Consider the following 18494-nt stretch of genomic DNA (forward strand, 5'->3'; position numbering starts at 1 on the left):
GTTCGTTATTTCGGAGAAGTCTACCCCCCCCCCTCCGTCACTCACATTGAATTTTCTTCCGACGCCACTGTATTACATAGTGTGTATGAGAACAGTGCATTCATTAGTTTATGATTGACAATGCGGCCTTTCAGCTTGTTTGTCTTACATGCTCACATTGACTTTACTCTTGTGACAATGGTGGGTTATGTGCCCCTGAATGTTGCGTATCTTGGTTGGTTAAGGTGGTGGGGGCTGAGAGCAAGTTCGGATATTTGATTTTCATTAAGTAAAGGCTAAATTGTATAATATAGCCCCCCTTCTCAATTTACCCCAAAAGAGAGAGAGAGAGAGAGAGAGAGAGAGAGAGAGAGAGAGAGAGTAGACGTGTTACACTCTCTTCTATCAATTCTTATGACTGTATTTATAATTACATACATACTTAATTTGAAATTATTTCTTATTTTCATACATGTACAGCGTACAACTGTAGTTATATATACAGCCCTGACTAATAGTTTTTTATATGTACATGTTTATTTCAGTGTGGTTATATAACGGAAGTGAGGTCGCTTACAAAGGTCAAGGACAAAACACCGGGGTCAAACGACTGCAAAGAAGATTAGAACGTTACACAGCATGTCACCTTCAGCCGTGTTAGTACACACAAGTGGCATGGAAATGCTATTTATAGAGTTTTGAAGATGTCTCTGTTTGCACGATAAATGTCCTATAAAAATAAGTGTGTCTTTATTGTAGGTCCAAAATAAAGAAAACAAACTACACAGCAAAAACATTAAACCGATATATCAAATTTCTGTGCATATGTGTACAGATATACATGTATATATTTATATGTTACAAATCGTAGATTTCTTGTTGTACATTCATTGTTTAATGATATAAAATATATTGTATAATAAGAATAATAGGATACAGTAAATGGTACAATAAAAACCATTGTAAATTACTTTTTGATTTTAATTATTCTCAAAATATTAAAGCAAAAGGAAATGAAAGAGGGGATCATTTGAGTGAAAGAAACAGAACAGTGTAGGAGAGAGAGAGAGAGAGAGAGAGAGAGAGAGAGGGGGGGAGAGAGAGAAATCGAAAAACAATTGTTTAATACTAATCGGTAACCCCTAGTATACTAGTACTTTATTGTAAGAGATAAACAATAGCTCATAAGAAATTGGTCTTATATTTCAAATATACAAGTATGGTGCACTATACCGCCTTTGTTAACGTTATAGATCATGACCATTAAAAATAATGGTCTTTATGGTGCAGTTTGGGGTTTTGGAAACCAAACAAAATGGTCATATTTTAACATATGTGTATATCTGTGCATGAAATCGAATTAAATATAAAAAGAACCAAAACTGTATGCCGTAGTATTTTCAGAAAAAATACCAGGTATATAAAGTTAAACTACTTCCGACATGCTAGTCAATGAATATTATAATAAGCTCTATATACTTTGTTTTACTTCCTTGTCACGTGATCTTGGAGTCTGCGCTGTCTCTAAGCCTTAAACTTATAACCCCTCCCTCTTTCAGCCATTCCAGCTAAAAATATATAGCCTGTTTATATTGTAATAGCGGATGGCTTGATGTTTTCTATCGGTTATTTTTGTTGGACAATCTAGCAATCTAATTTGACTAAATCGACAAGACACTACCATGGTGTCCCTTTTCGGCCACTCTGTGTATCACTTCGGTGTCCTCACTGTGTGGTTCTGTTTGCTGGCAGTCTCCCAGGCGGCGTATTGTGAGTAGACTTAACGTACAAGTTCATAATATGTTTTACGGTGCTACCGTTCTGGCGAGCGCAGCAAGAATTACACATACCTTGCATCATTGTTAACTTATAGTTTTATTAATTTAGGTATCAACGAACGTCAATATTTTTTTGAGAGTATTGCTCTACAATGAGTATGCCAAAGGTACTAATTTTAATGGTCATGATACATACAGCGCAACCCCCTACCCAGAGAGAGAGAGAGAGAGAGAGAGAGAGAGAGAGAGAGAGAGAGAGAGAGAGAGAGAGAGAGAGAGAGAGAGAGAGAGAGAGAGAGAGCCCGTTACCTGCTTGTAGGTGTGTCATTTCCCACTTTTAAATTTAATGGTCTGACTATATGCAATATCTACATAATTTTTTTACCTGTTTATTGTTTCATTTTATTCCTTTTTATTTAGTTCAAAATGTCCTATTGTTAATTTCCTCCCTACTCACATACTTACCTGCCTACTGTACATGCATGCACAATTAGCTTAAAAATGGATCGATATGACATTAAAGTATGGCTCTTGCTAGTATATATATATAAAATCTCTATATTAAAAAGATTAAAAACAAATCATATGTCAAGCAGGCAGGTATCGCAGACAATACTGAAATAGCCAGTACACTCATTACAGATGTTTGATCCACCTCTAAATTTATCGCGGGAAATATGGCGCGAGTGCACTGTGACGTCATCCATGACTTTGTTCGTCTTTGTTTACGTTTCTCGACTCAATACGAAGGTATGGAAGCATGTAATAAATCTTTTGAGTCTCGCCAAAGCATATGCGGTACTCAAAACGTGTCTTCAAACTTTATGTCACCGTAAATTACGAGTTAAAAGTCGGCCATTTTTGGCATAGCACCACGGGTGAAAACATTAGAGAGCATTATGGGACGTAGACAAAAAATTTTGTTTGATGAACTGTTCTTAGAGCTCGCTTCGCTAGCCGGCGCTGCGCTCGCTATTAACAATAATCACGTAAACATGCATGTTAGAGTACGTGATTTGACTTAGAATGTTTCACGTGTGAAATAATCGGAAGGACTTCCACTGTTAACCGGTGTTGTAGAGCATTTTTCCTTTATAGTAGCCCCCCCCCTCCCGGAAAACCTGCTATATAGTAGCCCCCCCCCCTCCCTTCCAGGGAAAACCTATAGTAGTTTGTCCCCCATATTAAGGTTTCTCACTCATGTTTTTGGTTCAGATTTTCCTTAAATTTTCCAGCGACGATCCCGGTGACTTAATTAATGGTTTCTCATTAGGTGACCCGCGTCCAATCCTCGTAATAACTGAAGCCGTTTTTTTCTAATTTGTCTTAATATTGAGGAATTGCATTTTTTTTAATGTTTCAATGGTTGAATAGAATTTAAAGATATTTTCTTTAATACATTATGTAAACTGTATCTCTGAAAAAAGAAGTGATTTCAACCACATTTTTATTAGCATTTTCTTTGCCGTGCAACAAAACTTTTGTATTTACTATGGTTTTTAAAACTTACAATTCCATGTATAAACAATTTTTTGTAATAGTTGTTTTGTCCTAAATCATTTCCGAAGTAAGACAACATTTGACTTTTTTAAGCTTTAATTTCAAATGTTTAAAACTTGTTTTCAATATTAGACATTATATTATTTATATCATATCATAAGTTTGATATCAGATATTGCAAGTTAATTCCACGAATGGTCCACCATAACATGACCGGGATGTAAAACAAGAAGGGGAGGGGGGTTATTTACTATATAGTAGGTTTTCCGTTGGGGTAATCTTGCTATAAAAAGGGGAAATCCCACTACACGGTCAGCTTTTCGTGGGGGAAAACTGCCATATAGCAATTTTTCCGGAGGGGTGGGGGGGGGGGGGCTACTACATGTATATAGCCATGTTCGGGGGGGGGGGGAGGGGAGGTGGCTAGAAGGAAAAGGCACTATAAAACATTGGTGCAAATACCGGCGTCAGATAACTGAGTGTGTAGATCACCTGAGTAGAGATTTAGGGGGCCAATATTCGAATCCCAGTCAGGTCCTTCATTAATTCTCCTATCCCGTTACACTATCATAATTAAATATGTGGAGGTCACATGTATCCGTGAATTGTGTTAGCTGTAACATCTGTATAGATATAACGAGGGCAAATTTTGGCTAATGGGTAATTTAAAATTAGTATTGAAACGACGGACAAACTTATATTCTTTAGTCCAATTTTTTGGGGGGATGAGGGTAATGGCTGTTTATTACGTTACAGTTTTTGTTTGTTCCATTGTTTGTATGGTTTTTTTTTTGGGGGGGGGGGGTTGTTGTTGTTTTTTTGTTTTGTTTTGTTGTTGTTTTTTTTGTTGTTTTTTTTTTACTTAACAACCGCATAGAAAGCAAACGGTCAGACTACACAGAGAAGTAAATCGACCAATAAAAATATTTGAGCATATTCTTCGGGTCAACATTTTAAATATGTAAACAGATGGATCAATCTAAATATATAAATTAACACATGACGGCATAGTTATTTATCTAACTGAGAAGACTGATCATCGCACTGTGCACGTGGGTTAATACAAAGCCAAAATTAAATTTAAAGTACATATTTATTCCTTTACTTTCTAATATCAAAATATTCAAACAAATTAATCAATCTAGATATTGAGTTTTCAAAACCGCCTGACAGTTCATTCAATATATCCATGCATTGCAGCATCCTTATTGTAAATAAAAATGTATCGCATACGTGTGGTGTTTACCACTCGTGTGATAAACCTTTGCTATATCAAACGGGTTTAGCTTTACCAAATACTTCCGGTATGAACTATTTTTGATACAGCCCTTCAAAGACCTAGTTTCGAAGATTTGCTAGCTTTTCAACATACATGTAACTATATCTATTTACAAAACTAGATATTAAATGGATTTTGTCAAAGTCAAATATGAAGGAAAACAAATAACGGTATCGCATAATAGCATAACGTAGGTGCTTAGCGCCCCTCCCCCCCCCCCCCCCCATTTTTTTGAAAGTTATAAATAAGCGTAACCAAAGACATTTATATTGCTTGTCAATGATAAGTTGATAGGTTTTGCCCCCCCCCCCCCCCCATTTTTTAATTTGCTTCCGATGCCACTGTGTAGTTTATAAAACTGCAAATTATGTTAGCTATCCAGGAGTTGATTCTGACGACGCGATGAAAACAGAACGCTTTGGTTGTGTTTATATACAAGAACTTATCAAATACTGCTTCTTAAGACTTTTTTTTCACCCACCAGTAAGCATCCTTATTCAATATTTTCAGATTAGCATCATTAGGCTATTTTTTTTTATTTATAAAAAACACTGTGCCGGATAATTATGCCAGTGCAAAGATGGCATTTTTGCACCCGCTTAAGATGCAGTTTCGGAAAATTCCATGTATACCAAATGATAGACCATTGATTGTCTAGAGAGTATATAAGTATATAACCACTTTTGTTTTTAGTGTATTTCACCTGACAGGTGAGATATTTACCTTTAAAAATTAATATCCCATAGGAAAATGATAATTCCCATAGGAGAATTGATTCTCCTACAGGAAATATTGACAATTCTATAGGATTTTTTAAAAGTCCTATAGGAATTATGTTTCCTTATAGGAGAATGGTATTTCCTGTAGGAATTTGATTCATACATGTAGTTTTCCTATGGGATATTAAGTTTTCCTATCGGAATTGAAATTACTGTAGAAATTTCTTATATTCCGATAGGAAATTCTAAATTACCTATAGGAATATTGTTTTTCTATGGGAAAAAATATTTTCCTATAGGAATTTATTTTTTAAAGGTAACGAACGTGGTTGTAAACTCTTTAAGCAATGGTCTATCTTATGGCATATTTGAATTTTTCGATATATGCAGCTTAGACGGGTGCAAAAATGCCACCTTGGCACTGGCATAATTATCCGGCACAGTGTTAAAACATCAACAACTAGTCCTCGTTTAAGTCAATAGACCCCCTCACGACAACTGTGATACTGGTCTTTTGCAGGGCAAATTGATATACTTTGCCGAAATTTTATTAAATTAAATGACCTAAATGAACCAATTGACGTTTCGTCATATTTCACCAAATTATGTCAGTTTGCCCTGCAAAAGAGCAGAACCGTAGTTACCGTGAAGGGGTTACTTCAAATTAACGAGCATTCGCAACTTTGTGTATGTCAACAAACTTATTGAATTTTATTGATTATTGATTATCCCAGTCTTCTTATCAGTTTTACCATTAAATAAAGAGATTAAGCTCTAAAAATAGTTATTAAGAGCTAAAAATTATTTCAAGGATTATTTCAGTAAAACTTTACATTAAAACAGTTACATCTATCTCCAAAATGCCGAACTAACTTGTATTGCGCAAGGACGGTCTCAAAAGCTTCATAATATGAATCAAATTTTATGTGATAAATACAACATCTATAATTTTTTGATATCATATTTGCTTTATCAAACTCGTTGAAATGGTGTATATATTCGCTCGGCAAGCCTCGTGAATATATACACCATTTCAACTCGTTGGATAAAGCAAATATAAAATCACACAATATAGATATCCTCTGTGTACATATAGCTCCCTATTGCAAATTTATTTTTTAGAATTATGTATATAATTATCATCGCACCATGAGTTGATAAAAATCCCGAGAATTACACTCTGAGTACACTGGGTGTTTATCGTCACAGTTAATGTCGCCCTAAACAAGCCAGCGTACCAACAGTACCAATACCAGCCAGGTGACGACAGGTATGACGCCAGTAACGCTGTGGACGGACGTAAATCAGACCTGAGTTTGGGTGGAGGTCAATGTGCTGGATCACAGTCCAGACAAACCGCCACCTGGTGGGTGAACCTGAACACTATCCAAAGCATCCGAAACATCACCATCTACTTCAGGACGGACAATGATCTACAGGGTATAGTCACATTTTGTTCTTTTATATTTACCCTCAGATAACAGTTCAAAATTTAAATTATATTTATTTCCACTGACTATTATATTTAAGAATTATCATATTGTGTTTGATGTAAAAGTTCGTGCCACAATTTGATTATACTACTTAAAATAGTAAGTTTGCTTGTTTTTTGTTGGTTTCGTTACACTGCCGTGTATTGTTTAAACACTGTAACTCGTTAAACAATCTTAACGTTTGTTTAAATACCAATAATTTGTCATATTTTCATCGCTTTTATTGACAGTTATATTTGATTATGATTTTTTATGCCCTCTCCATGAAAGAGCTGGGGCATATTTTGTTACCCTGTTCCGTCCTTCCGTCATCATTCAATTTCCGATCATTTCTTCAACAACCGTTGCACACATTCAACTCAAATTTGATCTATGGACAGGCACGTGGCATCGTTTTGAAAGTGGGGGGAGGGGGAACTCATCAAAAAAATCTTGACAACCCAAAAAAAGAAAAAAAAGAAAAGGAAAACCTTACTTTCCAACTTTTCAAAATCCTAAAATTCCTAATCCCGTGGCGGGGGGGGGTATCGCTCTTTATTTCCTTGTTTTACTATTTTACTATGACCCAATATAAGTGTGGGGGGGGGGGGGGGTGGGCAACTCCTTCTTCATTCGATTTTTTGTATGTAAATTTAAGAAAAATCTTTGCTGCGCAAAATAGTGCCCCCCCCCCCCCCGATGCTACATGCCTGATGGATGTATCTTATGAATATATAGGTTGATTTCGAATTTGGCTCCCATACGATGATTTAAAACAGAGTTATGCCTCTTGAACTTAGAAAAAAAATGGAAAAATCACTTTCCGATCATTATTTCAACAACTATTGCACACATTTAACTCAAGTTTGATATATGGATATATCATTGGGATGTACAGGTTGAGATCGAATTTGGTTCTGCTCCAGTTATGTTTTATAGTTGTGTCTCTTGCAACTTTAAAAAAAAGGAAATTCTTTGTTTCCGCTCTCTAAAGTTTGAAGTGATGCATAATAATGTAAAGTTGATATTTTGTATAAGGTTGATTTATTGGAAAATATAGGTCAAGTTTGAATTTGGTTCCGGTCCAATGATTTTTGACAGAGTTATGTCACTTGAACTTTAAGGGTCATGGTCACGATTTTTTTCAAAAAATATTTTCCCGATCTTATTGTTTACAATGCATTACTAAGGCATTTTTAATTTGAATGCCACAAAGCCATTCGTTGAGTTACAAGTGAGTAACAGACCATAATTTCTTTCCTATGTAAAAAAAAAAAGCCTGCGTTTACATTTTGAATGTTGAAGGGAAAATTTCAATTTAAGACCTTAAATTAATTTATTAAACGATAGGAACTGTTTATATATGTTTAAAATGAATAAGAAGACAAACAAATTAACTTGAAAAAGATTTTTTACAGCCTGAGTATATTTGATCGTATATTTGATCGAAAGTTAAGGAACAACGACATATTTATTGTAACTCTCAATTTATTTAACAAGGCACCTGTTAAATATCATCAAGCAATTATGTTTATTGTTCGCAAATGATTAAAATTGTTTCTGTATGAACGTTATACTTCTTAATAAGGCGTTTAAAGGCTGGATTAATCATTCTAAAATGGTAATAATATGCGCGGCGATATGGATTAGTCACATTTAATAAATTGTCATTTATTTCTGTAAACAGGCAGTAGCAAACCTAATAAGTGTTTTGTCGATGACCTAAAGTTTGATAATTAAAGGTATGGTTGAACGTTTGTGAAAATAATCAGCTTAAATAACGTTACGTACGCCATGTTGCCATATAAATTTTGATGCTTCCCGTGAAAGATAATTATAAGGCAGTCACATGACGTGATTCGTCCAATGACGTCGACACATTCTACTCCGAGGCAAAACAAAGTTTGTCAAAAAGCAAGAGAAAATACAGTCAGTTCAAAATAATGATTTTCCAAGGATATTTGAGAACATACATTTAATAACGTCTAACACCATGCTGTGGTACGATTCCAGATCTAGAGTAAACGCGACAACTCGTGCATCAATAACAACTCGGTACTAGTGAGAATTTTTTTTGGATCGGCTTCGGCCGATCATGGTTGTGTCTACATGAGAAATCGGCAAATTTAATTAATTTGCACATGCATTATGCCTTGCACTACTTTATTTACTATGCACTGAGAGCTTTATGTAAATCTTAATTACATGTAAACTACAAAAAAAATTCAAAAAAGTATCAAACAAACAAACAAATAAAAAAACCAAAAAAAAAAACCAAAAAAAAAAAAAAAAAAACGATCACACCCCCCCCCCCCACTCCCAACAAAAAAAGTTTTCTAATGTATTTGTATAAATATCTTGATACTAAAACATCTACACACTTACCGGAAGATAAAAATCATGTTTTTCTTTCATGCGTAAAAATACTTAGTACTAAACGGAAAAACAACTCGCAAATAAATGTAATTAATTTTTCACACATTACTACAGTCAGGGTTGGGGCGGGGGGTGCAATATTTCCTTTTTTGAATTTATTTTCTACTTATATTTGAGGTGTAGGCAAAATTAGGAAGGTATATGATACTTATATGAAACACAACTTTTTTATATTCTAAGTCATTTCAATTATTCGAATTTTTTTTATTTACAAGAAGCAGTAACGAATATACGGGATATTTCATAGGTAGAACACTCTATCTACAATTAATGTTTAGCATATATGTATTTAAAAATATAAGCCAAGGCGATGGTAAGACATAAAGGTGTTGACCATGCACATAAAATTTAAGATATAATACATACAAATGTTTTATTTATCCCCCTGCTTATCGTTTTATTTACTACTCCAGAAGAATTCCATTACAATTATATTTTAAAGATTTTTTACAGAGCGTGTTGCATCCATTATTGCAAAATTAATACTCCTCAGACCAATCCCCAAAAGAATTCCATTAATATAATATTATTTTACAATTATTACAGAGCGTGTTGCATGCATTATTGTTAGAATAAATACTCTTCAGAGCAATAATGATATTGTTTAGTTATCTAGCTTCTTTTATCAGTTCATTATTTGATCGTGATTCCTTTTGTAGACTTTTATGGTAGGTGGTCAAGAGACCTCCTTGGATTCTCGGTGTACGTCTCCAACACAACAGACAGACTACAGGGAACACTGTGTTACAAGGACGATAACTTTACAGCACTCACCATACCTGCTGTCTTCACCACCACCTGTCCTGTTCATGGACAGTACGTCATCTACTACAACGAGAGACTACCAGGAGTTACCTACCCTAGAGGGTACACTAAAATTGTTAACAGTAACCTCTGTGAAGTGGAGGTGTATGGTGAGTGTTCTTTATTTCTAGAACTCAAATTTAAATAATAATGCTATGGAAATTGATTTGTTATTATAATTTGTTTACTCTGTTTTATTTATATTACATGTATACTAGATTTAACCTGTGCAATGGCTGGGTAATTGACTAGGATGAACATAATTTGAAAAAAAAAGGATACGATTATTGTGTTACAGCAACCATGCCCATTCTACTATCCTTTGTCCCGAAAATAATTACCACTACACTATATGGGCAAAGAGTTTGAAATAGAATCCCCCTTCCTTACTTTTGATGATCTTTATCACCACCCACTGATATTAGTTTCATGCAGTGTGTAAATTCTTGTTTAAAATTATAGTAAGAGATATGTGGTATGTATACATTTATATGATATATTACAAAGTCCTTTTAATTGTATTAAAATCTCATATCCATTCCCCCGTTTTTGATACTTTGCGTGAAACGTATAATAATTGACAACCGGGAAGTGGAGGGTAGTTTTAATATTGATTAGTCTTGTATTATTCGCACTTAATTCAAAATATATTAAGAATTAATATAGTGTCTTTTATTAATTTTCTTTTCAATCTTAAGTTGAAAATGATCATTGTCATGTAATCATTTTCAACTTTAAATTGAAAACTAATAAAAGACAATAGTAACAATAAACACCCTCCTCTCTCTCTCTCTCTCTCTCTCTCTCTCTCTCTCTCTCTCTCTCTCTCTCTCTCTCTCTCTCTCTCTCTCTCTCTCTCTCTCTCTCTCGTATTTTATAACCCCGTATAAAAAATATAGCAAAATATTGAACTTATCTTGTCAGCGTTAATCTCCATACGTATTCAAAGAAAGACCGTATATAGAAGTTGCACGCTTCTTGCACGGTACGGTATGCTTCTTTGATCATTTTGGGGCGAGTCTTGCAAAAAATATTTTGCACGCTTTTTGCACCGCACAAAAATGTAGTTCTGATTTAAAAGAAAACGCAGAATGTAACCCATGTCATTTTCCCATTTTAAGTTTACATATCGTATAATTAAACATCAATTTTTCTAAATGCTCACTCCTCCTAGTAAGCACCTGATCCTACTGCCTCTATCGTTTTAGAGGTACCGTCCGTATTACTCTTCTTTGAATTCGTATTTCGTTTTATGGATTTGTGTGATGGATGACGGTTTTTTATTGTCATTTTTTCATTACACTTGTAGCCTAAGTCATCCCTCATCAAGCTGAGATTACATAGTCAAATTACTGCGGGGGATGCTTTAAGCGCGTGCATTACATTCAATCTTACTTAGGGTATTAAATATCTGATTCTCCCACGATTTATCACCTTTACGATATCAATGTAAATATGTATTAACATGCTTATAAACTCATTAATAATAACTTAATGTGTCGATATAGTCTGTAATAGTGTCATACCTACACACGTTTTCAATACACATCAAATGAGTTCGGATATCTGTACTTTGATTTTATTTTCTTTCCATAGGATGTCCTGGAGGGTTTTACGGGGCTAAATGCTCTATCGCCTGTCCAGATACCAATTGTTATTGTCACTTAGAGACGGGCACCTGTATGGGCTGCAAACCTGGGTATCAAGGTTACCTGTGTAAATTAGGTAATCCATATACTATTGTAGATATCCAATCATTCCTCCCTCGTATTTACTTTATTTGCAGTACGCATAGATATAAAATTAAAAATCATTCAAAATGATAAGATACTTTTTTTGGTTACTGTGATTATTTTACTGCAAATGAAAACGTGTTTGCTTCTCTAACATACAGTACCGATCCAACCTAACAACTAAACCCCGGGTTTACTTTTGGGGTTTACTTTGGGTTAACTCTGGGTTTACTTTTTGAAAATTTGGGTCCACTCGGGGTTTACTTTGGGCTTACTTCGGGTTTACTTTGGATTTACTTGGAAATTGCTTTTAAGGTCAACTGTACGCACTGAAGTGTGAAGCAGACCCGTCTTTTATCTCAGCATCCTACTGCCTGTTTTTCCTGTCACTTGTATATTCCGAATACACAGTTAGCGTATTTTTTCAGGGGTATACTTCTGACTGGGTTTACTCTCTGTGTCTACTCTGGGTTTACTTTGGATTTACTCTTGGTCCACTCTAGTAGACCCGGAGTCAACGCAGAGTAAACTCAGAAAGTAAACCCGGGGTTTAGTTGGGGTTTACTTTCTTTTAGGTTGGGCCTGATCGGTACTGTATAATGTTAAATATTGACACATCCTTAAGAATATAAAATATATATTTTGTGATTATTCATATATTTATACCCCCTGCAAACAATGTTCAGGGGTATATAGGGATAACATTGTCTATCGGTCAGCCTGTCTGTCCGTCTGTTTGTCGGTATGTCTTTGCAATATTGCCCGGTTCGTATCTTTCTCATGGAGGAACATTGACAATTTTTACATCTTTCGATGATTAATAATCACCAATGGGCGTGTCATGAGTGTAAAGCAAAGTCATTTGTGCAAGTTCAAGTTCTATGGAATGAAAAGTGCAAAATTCGTGTCCGGATTTTTTTTCTATTAAAGAAACATTTACAGGTCTATTTTACACCGATATTACTTTTACTAATAAAAAACATTGTAAGTTCCGGCTTCATATTAAGATTGTTATTGCCGTTAGAATTTGTTATAAACTTGACCCAGGGTCTGTTGTGCAAGTTCAAAGTCATTGTTAAAAATGCATAATACCTGCCAAGGCTATATCTTCTAATGAACAATGATTAAAAGATATACTGTGATACAAAGATTGTTAGCAATCTTTAAAATATACCTTGACTTTGAGTTTTGGTTATTTGTTCAAATTCAAGATTGATATAAGAAAGATGGTGCGTCCGTTTTTTCCCCGAAGAGAAATACTTCGTTATTATATTTTCTTAGTGAGAGGGGGGGGGGGTTATTATTTGTGACCTTTTTTAATACCTTCTTTGGTTACATTAGTTTTGTTTATATTCAGTCGCAACCAAAGAAGGTAAAAAAAAACGCGTTACCATCGAATCTTATAATATTTCTTTATAAATTCGAAGAATGATTTTTTTCCATCAATGTAATGTTGTACTTGTCCATTTAGACATTTATAGATTCATCATTTTTTCCAAACATTTTATCAGTTTATAAATATCAAGTTACATTTTCAACCAAAAAGACTCTTTCTGTATTTACATATATGCGTATTCAAAGTGTATTGAATTAAGTGTTATAAGAGCCCCGCTCAGCGGGCGCCTTTAGTGACCAGTCTCTTTGTCCGTCTATTCGTTTTACCGTTCGTCTGTCCGTCCGAGGGCATTAGGTTTCTAGATCTAAAGTGATGGTCATTCAGCATGTAGCAGAATTGTCAGAACAACTCATTGCCGGATCATGTATTCTCTTCCATTGGTCCAATCTGGTTAATTATTAGCTCAAAGAGTGCCTTTTGTCAAAAGACGTGAATTGACCTTGAATGATATTTCCTCTTTTAAGATCAAAAGTAAAGGATAAAGATATTAATTCCCATTAACTTAATCTTGCTCAACTACAATAGCCTGTTGGTAAGAGATAATGATCTTGACTTAAAGTTAGTTGCCAACCTGATTTTTTGGGGTCGAAAGTCAACAGTTTTTAGCTCACCTGAGCTGAAAGCTCAAGTGAGCTATTCTGATAACATTTTGTCCATCATCCGTCTGTCCGTCCGTCTGTCCGTCCGTCCGTCTGTCCGTCTGTAAACTTTTTACATTTTGAACTTCTTCTCTTAAACGGCTTATTCAATTTCAACCAAATTTGGCACAAAGCATCATTATGGGAGGGCGAATATAAATTGCAGAAATAAAAGTCCGATCTGTTTTCAAAGCGGAGAAAACCTTGAAATTGTCGAAAAAGGGGGTGCATTTTTAAAAATCTTCTTCTCAAGAACTACCGAGGCAAATTCAACGTAGTTTAGCATATATTATCCTTATGGGAAGGAAAATATAAATTGCAAAAATTAAGGGGTAATTCTGTTTCAAATCTGACTTATTACGAAAATAATAATAAAGGAAAGGCGTGTTTCAATCAGTTTAATAGCTTCGGGCTCGGCATCCGGTAAAATGGGTAGGCAAGACTTGGCCAGGGCAAAACAAAAGATTGGCAGTTATTAATCTGCCAATCTCATTAAAGTTTCAGGATATTTGATGGACTAGTATATTTGTATTCGCTGTAAATATTGCTTCAAAATAATGCGTATTTGGAATTGACGATTGTCGATCTGCCCCGGCTTTTATTTTGCCACGGCCCGGGTTTGCATACCCATTTTACCAAGACTCGTATTCCATACCTCTAAAACGAGGTTCTTTGTTTAAAGCAGCCATGACATTATACGAAAAAGGATCGATCTGACTATGATGAATTTGCTTGTTGTGCAGCAATTCGCGTATGAAGGGAATTTTGAAACATGCCAAATATATTAGTGCCGATTTTGTGAAGTAAATTGAGGCTAAATATTTCAATGCGTTGACAGTTTTCACACATGACGTTGGTGTTCGCTTGTTCTGATTTTCGTTTCGTTTTCATTATTTATGCTTTGTAGCCTGGAAACTATCGTCTGTATTTCGTGATTTTTACGTATTAAATCAAACAGAGACTTCGATAAATCAAACAGTAAACTGTTTGCCTGCACAAATTAAGCAACATCTGATGTAGGGGTAGGTGCCTACTGAAATACAATTCATTCTATCGGTAATTCGGCATTATATTTTGCGTAAAAGTAGATTAATTTAATAGGTTTTGTTGAGATGCTCGGCATTTTCTCGAGTTTATTCAGTTTAAATAGAGTTTGATATCGCTGACGGAAATATGTAGGTATATACATGTATATATATGATTCATTTCAAAAAATAAATTGTGTTCTTTATTTGTTATACATGTAGTGCATGTTTCTTGTGTTTAATTGTTTACAATTTCTATTTACTAACCATATTTAAGTGTTAAGCTTCGAATTATAAGCAAGATAAAGAGATTTGCTCACAATTCTATGTTTGTACACAGATCTGAAAAACTAAAGATTAAAAAAGTAAAATTTTCAAAGTCTGCTCTTCCAGAAACCAACTTTAACAACTTATTGTATTGTAAACTTAACCTTTTTAGCTCACCTGAGGGTGGGGCCACAATGGGGGGTCGAAGTTTAACAAATGAATATATAGAGTAAATCTTTAAAAATCTTCTTCTCAGAAACTAATCAGCCAGGAAAGCTAAAACTTGTGTGAAAGCATCATCAGGTAATGTAGATTCAAATTTGTGAAAATCATGACCCCCGGGGGTAGGGTTGGGCCACAATGGGAGATCAAAGTTTAACATAGGAATATATATAGAGTTAATCTTTAAAAATCTTCTTCTCAGAAACTAATCGGCCAGGAAAGCTGACACTTGTGTGGAAGCATCCTCAGGTAGTGTAGATTCAACATCGTGAAAATCATGGCCCCGGGGGCAGGATGGACACAATGGGGGGTCGAAGTTTAGTATATGAATATAAAGTAAATCTTTAAAAATCTTCTTCTCAGAAACTAATCGGCCAGGAAAGCTGACACTTGTGTGGATGCATCCTCAGGTAGTGCAAACTCAAAGTTGCAAAAATCATGACCCCCGGGGGTAGAGTTGGGCCACAATGGGGGATCGAAGTTTAACGAAGGAATATAAAGTAAACCTTAAAAAATCTTCTTCTCATTAACTAATTAGCCAAAAAGCTGAAACTTGTGTGAAAGCATCCTCAGGTAGTAGAGATTCAAAGTTGTTTTAAAGTCGTGAAAATAATAACCCCTGGGGGTAGGGTGGGGCCACAATGGGGGGGGGGGGTCGAAGTTTAACATATGATTATATAGAGTAAATCTTTAAAAATCTTCTTCTCAGAAACTAATCAGCTAGGAAAGCTGAAACTTGTGTGGAAGCATCCTCAGGTAGTGTAAACTCAAATTTGTGAAAATCATAATCCTGGGGGTAGGTTTGGGCCACAATGGGAGGTCGATGTTTTACATAGGAATAAACAGAGTAACTCTTTAAAAATCTTCTTCTCAGAAACTAATCGGCCAGGAAAGCTGACACTTGTGTGGAAGCATCCTCAGGTAGTGTAGATTCAAAATTGTGAAAATCATGACCCCCGGGGGTAGGGTAGGGCCACAATGGGGGATCGAAGTTTAACGAAGGAATATAGAGTAAATCTTTAAAAATCTTCTTCTCATAAACTAATTAGCCGGCAAAGCTGAAACTTGTGTGAAAGCATCCTCAGGTAGTGTAGATTCAAAGTTGTGAAAATCATGATCCCCAGGGGTAGGGTGGGGCCACAATGGGGGGTCAAAGCTTACGCAGTACAGTTAAGGCTGTCAATAATGTCATATTTTGTAGTACATATAGTGATGAAAACACGTATACTTTAGTTGAACTGGCATGTCCTTTTTAAAATCAATAACAGTCACTCAAATGCAATATATTTCTAAAATATATATATAACAGTAAAATATTTTATGTTCATAGTGGTCACGTGATATGGCAGTCGCATGGTACAAGCAGATGTATTTGTGGTTTTGAGGTCATTTAAAAAATTCAATATTGCAAGGGCATACTCATTTCAAAATTCACAACTGAATTATGAAATAACTTGATGTTATATCGTAGATTTTGAAAAACGGTGCGATCTTTTTAAGATAAGAATATTTGTTAGTAGAAACCGTAATTTATAATGCATATGTTGAATAATTTTGAAGGTCACATGGTTAATTTCATTAAAACATATTTAATTTGTAAGAGTTTACAAGGATCGTAGAAGTTTTTAAGTTACATAGCATATTTCAAATCCACATGTAAAAGTTTGTCGGGATCAGGTAAGTGTATGCCCTTGCAATTAAGTGATTTATTTAGGTACTCAGATTTTAGATATACGATATTTTATACAAAACCGAGGTGGCTTCTTTATACGATGCATACTTTTAACAAAATGAAAATAAGACTATATAGGTAGCATTCTACTAATAATAATTTTAAACAAAATATTCATTTATACTTTTCCGTTAATGTATGACATTTATTTTTCTTCGCTATAAAACTGCACGATAGCCTTCAATGATTTAACTTAATGCGTCATTTTGAAGCATATGACGTCATATTTTGTAGTACAGCGAGAACGACATCTCGCTTATTTTTCAGTGTGTACGATATAACGGAAATCAAAATTGTAAGTAATAGCATTTGTTGTTTTTAATCAAAATATTAGTATAAGTTAATTTTACTAATAAATAGATTAATAAGTACTTTCGAGGTTTGTAATATACTGTGATGTCATAATGCACATTTCCCGTACTTTTTGTCTGAACGGAGTTTATTGACAGCCTTAACTGTGCTGCGTACCAAAGGAATATATAGGGTAAATCTTTAAAAATCTTCTCAGAAACTAATCAGCCAGATGATTCTTTATAATTGTTAAGACTTTGGCCCCAGGACATTTCTTTGGCCTCACGAGAAGGTTCAGAGGTTGATGTACGTTTATATCCCATATATAAACTATTGTTAAGGATCTTTTTGAGAACTGCAATACTCAACATATGATATAACTATAAAACCATCCTGTTTGAAAAAGGGACTAATGATTATAAACATAAGAATATCCAGGGGAAAATGGATTTTATTTATACAGGATCTACATGTATTATTGTACATTGTCCAGATAGTTTGTATTATGACTCCATTAATTTTATCATACCTATTGTTCCTCAGGTGAGCGATGTGGCCCATGGGCCTCTTGGTTTTTTTTTTTTTTTGGTTTTATGTAATATATTTTAAAACATCCACCATTTCAAATTTTAAATTTAAACCTTTGATTTTTCCAACAGCGTGTGGTCGAGGATATTATGGTGCAGAGTGTCAACAAGTATGTGGACACTGCCGTGACCTATCTCATTGCGTCCACACTAACGGGTCATGTTCAACTGGATGCGTCGCTGGTTATAGTGGAGAAATGTGTACATCGCGTGAGTGGAAGAATAATCTATGCATGTGTTAATATTGAATATTAATGAAACCACAGTAGATAGATAGATAGATAGATAGATAGATAGATAGATAGATAGATAGATAGATAGATGGATAGATAGATAGATAGATAGATAGATAGATAGATGTTCCTTTCTTATCCTTAATGTATCCATTTTATTCAGATTGCCCATACGGATTCTTTGGACAAGATTGTGCTAACAGATGTAACGACACCTGTGATGGTTGTAACAGATTCAATGGTTCTTGTGACTCTGGGTGTAACCCCGGATGGCAGGGATATGACTGTCAAGATAGTAATGGATATTTTGTACTTATAATATATACGGACTTAATATGATGTGAAATTAAATTAGAGTTATGACATATTAGAATTCTTTAATTGATAATTACATGCATTGTAG

At 34.8% G+C, this 18494-nt stretch overlaps 1 protein-coding gene across 1 annotated transcript in view; it reads left to right on the forward strand.

The window, feature by feature from the left end:
* The first annotated feature begins 1586 nt into the window (after positions 1–1586).
* Positions 1587–18494, forward strand: part of LOC128173107 (multiple epidermal growth factor-like domains protein 11) — a 65775-nt gene continuing 48867 nt past the window's right edge. The window contains exons 1-6 of the mRNA XM_052838830.1: positions 1587–1749; positions 6465–6695; positions 9823–10077; positions 11564–11692; positions 17931–18068; positions 18255–18386. Coding sequence (XP_052694790.1) covers positions 1662–1749; positions 6465–6695; positions 9823–10077; positions 11564–11692; positions 17931–18068; positions 18255–18386 — 973 coding nt within the window. The 5' untranslated portion in view covers positions 1587–1661. The remainder of the gene's footprint in view (positions 1750–6464; positions 6696–9822; positions 10078–11563; positions 11693–17930; positions 18069–18254; positions 18387–18494) is intronic.

This window comes from Crassostrea angulata, chromosome 2, assembly GCF_025612915.1.
Source record: "Crassostrea angulata isolate pt1a10 chromosome 2, ASM2561291v2, whole genome shotgun sequence".
NCBI lineage: Eukaryota > Metazoa > Mollusca > Bivalvia > Ostreida > Ostreidae > Magallana > Magallana angulata.